The sequence below is a fragment of the Vicugna pacos genome, chromosome 15 (genome assembly GCF_048564905.1).
Source record: "Vicugna pacos chromosome 15, VicPac4, whole genome shotgun sequence".
Classification (NCBI taxonomy): domain Eukaryota; kingdom Metazoa; phylum Chordata; class Mammalia; order Artiodactyla; family Camelidae; genus Vicugna; species Vicugna pacos.
The window spans coordinates 45,009,765-45,020,343 of record NC_133001.1 but is presented as its reverse complement, the minus strand read 5'-3'; the positions used below and the strand labels follow the sequence as shown (position 1 = coordinate 45,020,343).

General features: G+C 38.9%; 1 protein-coding gene across 1 annotated transcript; it reads right to left on the bottom strand.

Annotated features, from left to right (window-relative positions):
- Nucleotides 1-2,531: 2,531 nt before the first annotated feature.
- On the bottom strand, nucleotides 2,532-10,428 carry SF3B6 (splicing factor 3b subunit 6). The gene is made up of 4 exons (XM_006197154.4): nucleotides 10,288-10,428; nucleotides 7,620-7,738; nucleotides 2,974-3,112; nucleotides 2,532-2,804 (listed from the first exon to the last, which is right to left on the bottom strand). Exons 1-4 carry the CDS (start codon nucleotides 10,315-10,317, stop codon nucleotides 2,715-2,717), a joined length of 378 nt encoding a protein of 125 aa, XP_006197216.1. The 5' UTR covers nucleotides 10,318-10,428; the 3' UTR covers nucleotides 2,532-2,714.
- Between the last annotated feature and the right edge of the window lie 151 nt (nucleotides 10,429-10,579).

The window sequence follows — 10,579 nt, the reverse complement described above, 5'->3', positions numbered from 1 at the left end:
TTTTTCTTTTAGTTGGCACGAGTGAGAAAAGCTCTTGGGCATTGTCAGGGTTGTTCTATCAGTGATGACTTGGAATTGTTTCAAGAATAAGAAGGAAGGGACTGGTAATAGGTACTATTAGGTTCCTTCATAGACTCATTGATAGCATGTCACATGATGTCATATATACAATATGGGGCCCCATTATCTTGGCTAGTTTATCTATCTCTTTTGTCTCCAAGAGTCCTGGCTGTTTCCCTGCTGAGAACTGAGTTAATGAAGAGGCAGTGCTGTAAGACGGAGAAAGTCAAATGAGAAAGGGGCTGCTGTGCTTTTAATCATCAGTCCCTGTGCTCACCTCTATGGCAGGACCACAGGGTGCTATTATATTTATTCCTTTCTGGGGGGTTTCCTTCAGAGTATCTTGGTTCCTAGCTATCCTCAGTGATACAAAAGTCTTAATAATTTCTCAGAACTCAGCCTGTATAAAAGATAGTCACACACACAAAAAAAGACAAGTCACGTTTTCTGCTGTGATACCAATAGGATAACTAAAAATAGCACCAAGGACCATTTCAGGTGCTCATTATGGAGTCACAGAAAAGATCTCCGTCTAGAGTTTACAGCTAAGGTGATAATAAGAGATACTAAGAAGAGGGGGAAAAAAGTAAATACCTACCAGCTAGCACCTGAAGAGGCTATAATGCTAGGGTTTGCAGGCCCTGCTTTACTGACATTCTTAAAAGGTAACGCAGAAAATCATGATGCAGTATGACAAGATTTTGGGCATTGTCCTATGGGAGCCACTGAAAGTTGTTAAGCAAGAGAGTGATAATGAGATATATGTCCTATCACTCGTTTTCAAACTTTGGTCAATGAATTCTCCATTCATACAAAACCCTTCTTAGAAACTTGCAATTTAACCTAGATGAATGTAAAGCAGTTCTGGCACACATGTGTATGCACATACATACACATGGCCACAATCATTCCCTGTTCTCTTAAAAGCAGTTTGGGAAACTGACCCTTTAATGCCTGGTGCAGAGGACCAGTTGTAACTGTGTCTTCAGCATTAGTACCCACAGACGTGGCACAGAGGAAAGGCTCAGTATTTGTCCACTGCTTTAAAGTTCTTGTAACCTAACTGGGACAGGCTACAACATTTCTGAACAACTAGAGGGCATTTTTTAAAGTCTTAACTTTAGGTCATGAAATTCACCTAAAAGATATGTATTTATTAATCCAAATGATGGGTCAGCTGTAACTGCCAATAGAAGGAATTGCCCCTTGTTATTAATTTGAAACAACTATACTAGAAGCAAGTCAGTCTGCCACTTCAGACAAATCACACTATAAATAAGTCTAATTTGTTTTCCCTTACAAAAAGGTCTTTTAAAAAATTCTTTCTACATTTGTAAATACCTAAAAGTACACTGTGCATTACAAAAACTAATAAGGAACTCATAAAAGCAGTCACAAGAAAATTACAGCTGTGGGTTTGTCATATGCCTGCTCTTCTTAGAAATGACTCCTTCTGCTCTTTTTACAGTGCTTTCAAAAAGCACTCAGACATAACTAATAAATAAGACAATTATTTCTTCATTTTCAATAGTAGGCTTTGTGAAGACAGTACAAAAAGTATAAAATAGCCCATTTTCTTGAAGTAATGATAGATTTCAAAGCTAAATTTAAAAGTAGAATAGGCTTTGTCCATTTAAATGATTCACTGCTTGTACCTTTCAAATTGATTTTGGGTTATAGTTATATACAAAACAATTAGTCCGTGTTTTTCCATTTGGCCCATGCCTAAACCATAAAAAGAAAATTACAGCTATCTCCTCCAAGCTGCCGAGCTATGACAAACGTGGTAATAACCACACTATTTCCACGCCATGGGAGTCTGTGATTATAAGAATAAGCATTAAGTAATTTATTTATAGCAAAGATATACTATGAGCTAAGGTCCAAAATATACACAGACATTTATTAATTAAAGGGAAAGACTACATAAATACATCTTAGACATGCAGCAACCAATACCACGCCCCAAGCAGCTAGCTGTCACATTTCTAACAGTGGTATCATCTGAATGACCATTTCTAGAATACACCTCTAACGACAAGGGTACCCATACTGACAAACGTGCTTTGTTAACTGTAAAGCAAGTACTATTCAAATGTACTCACGTGGCTAATAACAAGTTGATGTTGAAAAGCAACTTTTATGTAAGCATTTTATTCATTTATCCAACATGATAAACTTTGGTTTCCTTGTCTGCAAAATGGAGATACTTACCTTTACTGAGTTGTTACAGAGATTTTATTATTAATAGACATTTATAAATAATAATATTCTAACAAGTTCCTCTGATGGCTAAGCACTGGACTGGACACTGGAGACACTAAGAATATCAAAAGGTTCCCCCCATCCTTAAGAAGCTCAGCCTCTAGGACCACCTTCCAACCAACAATTCTTGATATGGTTCAACTGCTGTTTTATTATTTTTTTCTCCTATAATATAGGAGGGGAAATTTCAAGAGAAAACACTGACATGTTTTACAAAAAGCTACAAGTTTATTAACATAATATATCCTAACATATACCAAAGTTTCAAGCAAGTCATTTTGAATCTAAAGTAAGAAATCACAATATTCAGTATTAATTAAAAACAAAAAAAGGGTGTTAGTGGTCATTTGTGGATTTTAGTCCAAAATAAAAATGTAGAAAGAAAACGTTTACTTTGGTGGATCTGTGTTGATGCCATATTTCTCCTTGAGAAGCTTCAACTGTTCTTCCTTCTTCTTTGTGTCCATCTTCTGAAATGCCTAAAAATGTAGTAGGCACCAAAGATAACCAGTTACCAATCTACAGTCAAATGCATTTCACCAATAGCACTAGCTAGGAAGGAACTCAGTGCTCCTCTCTCCTAATGGTACAGTTCTCCACAACTCTTACAGGGTCTCCCCACACAATGAGAACCGTGGGTATACTTACCCTGTTGGCATTATAGTACAAAACCACGAGGTATCTGTTACAAACATTGAATCCTGACAGGTGATCACACGCATTCTTGGCATCGAAGATGTCTTCATAGACTACGTAAGCTGTTCCTCTAGTTTCCGGTGTGTTCCCCCTACAGAGTTGAATTGGACTTAATTAAAATACACATTTACCTGAAAAGCATCAGAAAAAATAGATATTATGGACAGGTATGCTAGATAAGCCTGTAATTTCTTGAATTAGGTAATTTTTGTTTTTAAGTCAAAAACCTCAGGCTAAACTTATTGTTATATCAAGAATACTGACATACCTACTAAAGCAACAGCAGCAAATAACTAGCTTGAAACTCTCAGAGTCTTCATGCTCACTGTTTTAGTCTTTCCTACTTCTCACAGTCAATTTTCAGTCTTACACTGGAAAGTGCAGTACTTAGGAGTGATGGCTCTTATTAGTCAGCAATATCTAGGATGGGGTTTTTCTTCCTGTGCATTCATGCAACAGAACAAATGCTCCAGTTATTTGCCACACTAGTCCCTTGTTTCTAAAGATTTTGATTTTCTCCCTCACTCTAATTTTAGTTCCAATTCTTAAAGACAAGACCATCCCCCTCAACGTAGGAAACTGATGTTTCTGGGTAATATTTTACTAAAGTTTATCAGATCCATAAAAATAAAACTGATTTTGTGTCTGCAGAGGAAGGTAGGGTAGGAGAAAAGCCTCTACCAAGAAGACAGCAAAATTACAAGTGATACACAGGAAAATAGCCAACCACCACCCTTTATGGCCAGGAAGGGATGTCCTCCAGTGCAAAGAGAGAGTTAATGTAGTTTCCTCCACTTAGAAGATTCTTTGCCTTTTTAAAACACAATACAGTCAACTCCCAACTTTCACACATTCATTTTTAGTATCTGCACTTTCATAAGTTACACAACCCTATGTAGCTAAGGGAAAGGGTTAGGTTTCTGTAGAGACTTGGGCTGAAGTGTGCTTGTAGATGGGGTTACCGGTGAGCCAGAGCAGAATGCTGGAAGGTGGCTAGAAGTGGCAGTTGGATCTCGCTCAGAGATACGGGGCTGCTTCTTGCCATCTCCTGTCCTTACCTCACCAGCTCCCGTTAGGGGAGGTGTGAGGAGCAACAAACTGCAGGTGACAGATGGCCATGTGCCTGTGAGTAGGGACAGCAGGCAGAGGTCCCATTCAGCTTATGCTCCAATGAGCTACAGACGGACCCCTTGCTTCCATCTGTGATCCAGCTACCCAGTGCAACTGTGGAATGTGGTTTATTAACTGCCATAGTCCCTGCATAGGGTCAAGGAAAGGCAGGGGGCTCACTGGAAGGGGAGGCATCTGCCTAGATTTGACCTGGATAAGACTACAGTCTTGGGCCCTGGTCAGAGTTTGTGCTTCCTGTAAAAGGGGATGGGACAGGAATGCAGTGCTGGGGTGGCTGGAGGGTGCCAGTGTCACTGAAAGCTCTGTCAGGCTCCATGACTTGATGAAGGACTTTACAATATTCTTTACTCTCTGCAAATAGTCTAACAACTTTTGGACTTTTGACTTTTTAACTATTTTCAAGCATGCTTAAGGTATGAAAATTGGGACTACCCAAAGGAAAAAAACATTGTCACAAAGATTTTCCAAAAAAATTCTACCTAGTTTTTCCTTCAGAAGAAAAGCATAAAAAACTTAACATTTTAAGTTCCTAAAGGGCAAACAGGGTCTTATCTTGTATTTTATTCCCACAGTGCTATACATTCAGCAAGTGCTAATAAGCATTTGAAGGGTGGAAATCTGCTTTCTCCTATCAATCATCTCACATACCTTTTCTTCAGGAAGCTAACAAAACAAAACAAAAGCATCTCCCTTCCTCTTACAACTTCTTAGGAAGTAGAACAGGGACAGATGCTAACCTCATTTTAAAGACTTTCCATCTCAAGTGCCTCAGCCCCTAATTATCAACCAGTATCATGAGATCTACATTGTAATTTTAATTTCAAATAACATGTACTTGGTACCTACTGTGTGTTAGGCACTGAGTCAACATTATTTTCTTGACTGGTAGTAAAAGCTTTTAGTAACAAGAAAACTTAATCATGTAACAAAATTTCTAAGCTTCAGCTGTGTGTCGGCTGTATCACCTGCCCTACCTCACTCATGGTTTTAATAATTAAAATACGTAACAAGTATGACAGGGCTTTAAAAAGTTCAAAGCACTGAGTGTCTCCTACATGCCAGGTAAGGTAACCAATCATCTGGGTTTGCCCAAGACTGTCCAGGTTTTGGCACTGAACAGCCGTGTCCCAGAAAACACCATAGCCCTGGGCAAACTGGGAAGGCTGCTCACCCTAGTGCTGGGTGCCAAGTATGCCACAGAGCATGACCGCAGCTACAGAACAGAAAAACATCTGTTTCTCAATCTATAACTTAAACACTCAGACCCAAGTTCCTGCACACCAAACTTTTATGAATTTATTCAACAAATATATATAGTGCTCTTTGTATCTGACAGCGGAAATCCAATCGTGAAAAAGATGATCATCATCCTTCCCTTCAAGGAGCTTTATTCAAGCAGGAGAAAGACATTATATAAGTAAATACAAAATAACTATAGTTCATGAGAAATATAAAGGAAGTAGAGAGCTGGGCAGAGACTAACAGGAGGCCAGGGGGCTACTTTAGCTAGGACAGTCTAGGAAAACCTCTGGCACTGAAGCTCAAACCTGAAGAATGAGGAGCAAGATATTAGATGAGCTGGGTGAAAACCATCCCAGATGGAGGGACTAGAAGTACAAAGACCCTAAGCTACTCTGCACATTTCACCTTGGTTTTCTGAAACATTCTCTAACTCCACTGATACAAGCATCTCTTAATTATGTACTACTAATACATTTTGTAATATTGTCATAAATTAATTGCAACCCACATCATCAATTTCTATATTATTCATTTACTTACATGCACCGGGTACTTAACATGTATCAGGCACAGCAAGAGCTGTCAACATAAAGTGAGAAGAATATATGGTATCTGTCCTAGAGGAGATCATAGGCTGGCAGGAGAGACAAGTAAGCACACAGACAAAACCATGTGTTAACTAGAAGAGATGCTATGGGAGCACAGAAAAGGGTGGCTAATATACACTGGGAAGGAAATACTTGATGACAAAGTGCTTTCACAGGCATCATCTAATTTGATCCTTACTGAAATTCTTTTAGAAAGATTCTATTTCATAGGTAACTGAAGCTCAGGAGGACTAAATATATTTTGCCCAGGTTCACATAACTAGCAAGTGCCCAGTTAGTAAATGAACCTAGGTCTTATCAAGCAACCTAGTAAATTTATCATGCTGCCCCCGTGTTAAAAGCTGAAAGGCACTGTCCATTCAGATTAATATTACATGTGAGGAGAAAGCAGGGCCACTTGTCTAGGGTCACATGGCTAGTAACAGGGCCTGAAGTAGAATCTTGTCTCCTGACCCCAAGTCAGGGGATCTTCTGTATACCATTCTTGGATGTCTACAACAGGCATTCTTAACCTAGAGTCCATGTATACACTGAAATCACATGCAAAAATGTGTTTTCTGTAGAAAGGGTCCAAAGCTTTTTATCAAATATGAAAAGAGACTTCCTAAAAACAGCTGGTCTGTAATACTTTATTTTCATCCCCGTTTGAGTACCAATGATGACATATTTCTAGCTCGTGGTTTACTTTTCCGAGGGATAGTAATCATTGAAAAGGAGAGTCCTCAAATCTCACAGAGTTCTTCTAAAAGCCAAGAAGGTGCTCTCTAGTCATAAAAGAAAATTTATTACGAAAAAGATATTCCAACTAAAAATCAAGATCTTAGACATCCTTCTAGATGGACTGTTAGGTAATTGGTTCATTTATACTAGTTAAAGTGACAGCGGCTGTGGAACTGTGTAGACATTTCAATTTAGCGTCAGAAGATTTTAATCACTAAATAGCTGCGTGAAGCTAGACAGGTACTTTTACTCTCTGGGCCTTTGTAGTCTCACCTGTGAAGCACACTATCACATCCACACAGGGCTGTAATGTTGGTGATGCAAATAAAAGCACCTATGACAAGTGACATGTAGTAGGTATTCAATAAATATCATTTGAAGATATGAACTCTCAACTTTAGATTAAATTAAAAATTGAATTTGTGTAATTATTTTACTCTGTATTTTAAAATCTTCAACAAAAAGCTGTAGTTGAAGAAAATTATTTTTACTTTTATCTGGCTTTACACAGCTTATTTTGAAATTCTGGAGTCAATAAAGGAGACAGTAAAGACTACTGAGAAAATTAGAGTTAATGAATATGAAAACCACAGTACAGTACTTCTTTACAAATAGTAGGTATGTATAAATGTTAGTTCTTTCTTTTCCCATTCATTCCTCTCAAACCATTCATTACTACTTCATGCTCTCTATAATTTCACAACTGCTATTCTTGGCTCTCACTGAGATGGATCATGAGGGTCTCCGTAGGTACTTTTCCTTTACAGAAAAACTGCATCTCCCCGATTTCAGTCTATTAGTTTCTGGGTTCTCAGGCCTGCTGTCAGCTATAATTCTGAGAGTACAGATTTACACATTTTCTTTAAATGACATTTCAAAAGTCTCAGTAAGACTCACACTCTGATTTGACGAATAGGTCCGTATTTCCCAAATATATCATACATTTCTTCAGCTGTGATTTTGTAGGGCAAATTTCTTATATATAAAATCCGATTTACTTCAGGTGGAAGTCGAATCTAAAATGAGAAATAATGTATTGTCATTACAATCAGTAGCAAGAATGCTACCATTAAAAAAATTCTCATAAAATAACAAATTCAAATTAAAAAATGACATTTAATTTTAAAAAGCCAAGAATAAGAATTACAATGTTATTACTGAAAATGGCATGCTCTCCAGAAAAGCAATTAGGCACTGGTTTTAGGTAAGACTGTTAGTTGGATCTAATAAGGGACTATTACAAAACCCTGGCTTTCAGTCACTACAGTTAAACACGGATCTCCAACCTCATTTAAAAGTCCTCAATGCCACAGACATGTGTGGGAAAGAACAAGGGAACTGTTCCTGTTTGTTAGACAGTAAGACTCCCACTGATGACCCTTCTCTCGTTTTCTAAGGAACTTGTTATATCAATGATCTCATCTCTTTGTATTTACAGCCTTTCCCTCAGCATTAGCTTCTTTTATTCCTCAGGTGAGCAGTTGCTTATGTACTGCCAATTGTTACACAACTCAAAACAGTTATTTGGATCCCTCTTCATTCATTCAACGAACATACTGAGCACCTTTGTTATATATACACCAGGCGAGGTATAAGGATTACAGAGTGAAGGGAAAAAGACAAGGTTTTTTTGCCTTCCCTGAATTTATCAGCTCTCTACTTACTATCCTATTTTGTTCTTTTTTTTTCTCTTTTCTTTCAGTCAAGCATCTGAAAAAAGGAAGTTTATACTCACTGCCTCATGTCCTTTACTTCATGACACTCATCAACCTACCGCACTAGCTTCAACCCCAACACTCTGATGAAAACTGCTTTTATGCACTAAGACCTTTCACTTGCAGTGTTCTATTCTCATCATACTTCTCTGTGGCTTCTGACACTGGTGACTATTACCTTCTTGAGTATTCTTGACAAGCTATTTCCTTGGCTTCCTCCTCTCTGGCTAGTTCTTCTCAGTCTTTGTCATTAAAATAGGCTCATCCGCAGAGTTTTACCTTTAGGCTTTTCCTGACTCTTTAACTCCTTAACTCTGCATTCTCTTTAATGTCTTAACCACATACGTTTTCCACACTAAGTCGATGACTCTCAAATATGTATCTCCCGTCGGGATTTCACTCCTGTGCTCCTTATTAACATACTGAATTACATACTAGATATTAATTTGCTCAATATTTATTAAACTAGCAACTATTTCAGACATAAACCTAAGTGTTGTATAAATGGAAGAATAAGATACTTAATACCCTGTCCTCAAACTAGTAGTGGTGACAAACGGTCAACAAATAAGTACAATAAAGTTTTAGATTTTAAGATTTAAGGTTAAATTCAAATAGACGATAAACACTGTAAGACAATCACAATATAATTCTTCAGTAAATCTGCTTTCTCATTCTGTGAGACACTGTATCACATTTTCTCTTCTTTTGCCAAACCTGTCACCACTCCCTCTAACATCCGGGTTGGGCTTTATCCTCTATTCCCTACCCAGTCCAGGAGATAACCTTCACTCTTGCTTATTGGAGAAAATAGACACAACCAATGTTAAGTACCTTATATTCCATATACATTCATCCATACCCACCCACTTTCTTTCTCATTACTCTATCAACCCCTCACCTACTCCAAATGACTCCTGAACTTAACCCATCTTTCTCCTACATCATCAGTTTCTCCCCTCTACTGAATCATTCTCGTTGACATACAAATACATCTTATACATCTTAAGCAATAAAACACTTAACTACCTCCAATTTCTCTTCTCCCTATTTACACAAAAACTAGTGGAAAGAGCCGTCTCCATTTTCTCAACTTCTACCTTCTTTTCGTCCCACCGCAATCAAGTTTTCATCCACTGAAATGATTCTCATCAAAGTTAACAAAAGTATTCATCTTACCATATTCAATTATATCTTCACCTTAGTATACCTCTCAGCATCTTAGCGTTGACTACTCTTTCTCCAGAGACAATTTTTCTTAGGTTTCCATACATCCCAGTCTCTAAGTATTACAATGTAAGCAGTAGCGTTTTTTTTTTTTTTACTCATTGCTGTATCTCCAATATCTAGACTAGTATCTGGTACATAGTAGGCGTTCAATAAATATGATCGATTAACTGTATCCTATCTCTCAAGGCTGGTACATACTAGGTACTCAAAAATACCGCTGAATTGAAACATTTAAGGATCCAAAGATCTCCATGATCTGGGGAGATTTCCAGGCTCCGGTTGCCTGTTAACAACATTAAGTAAGCTATTTACTGTGGACTCATGTGTGCTACTGACGTTTAGGCCAAGCAGAAGATCCTGACGCCAGGTCCTAGATGCAGGTGAAGCAACAAAGGCTGTAACACTATTACTGACACTAGGATAGCCGACTGAAGTCTCAAAAGGGGCAGGGGTGGAAGTGTGGCTCAAGGAGCATATCCCTAGAGACGGGGCCAGGATGAAATGCCCTTTGATAGGCCAGTAACGTCTGGGCTTCCCGCCTGGGGACAGAGGAGGGCCCAGAATGCTCTGATCACGCAGCGAAGCGCTCCCCCGCCTAGGCAGAAGTCCCCGACACTCACGTTAGCCCTCTTGGCCGCTTGCATCGCCATCTTGGCGGGCTTATGAGGTTATCGCAGCAAACACTGGAGTTCTTCCGCACCCCTCCGGAGCTCGCTCAGCTTCGAGCGCAACACCACGTCAGATGCAGGACAGCGACATCCAGACCCCGCCGGAAGCTCTTCTAAGACGCCGGAAAATCACCGTCCCATGCCGAGACGTGCTGACGTAGTCTCCCCTTTCGAAAAGACTCCGGGGCAAAACGGGTTTAAGCCAGTTACGAGGCCGGAAGGTTGAAAGGCGAGGTTCAAAGAC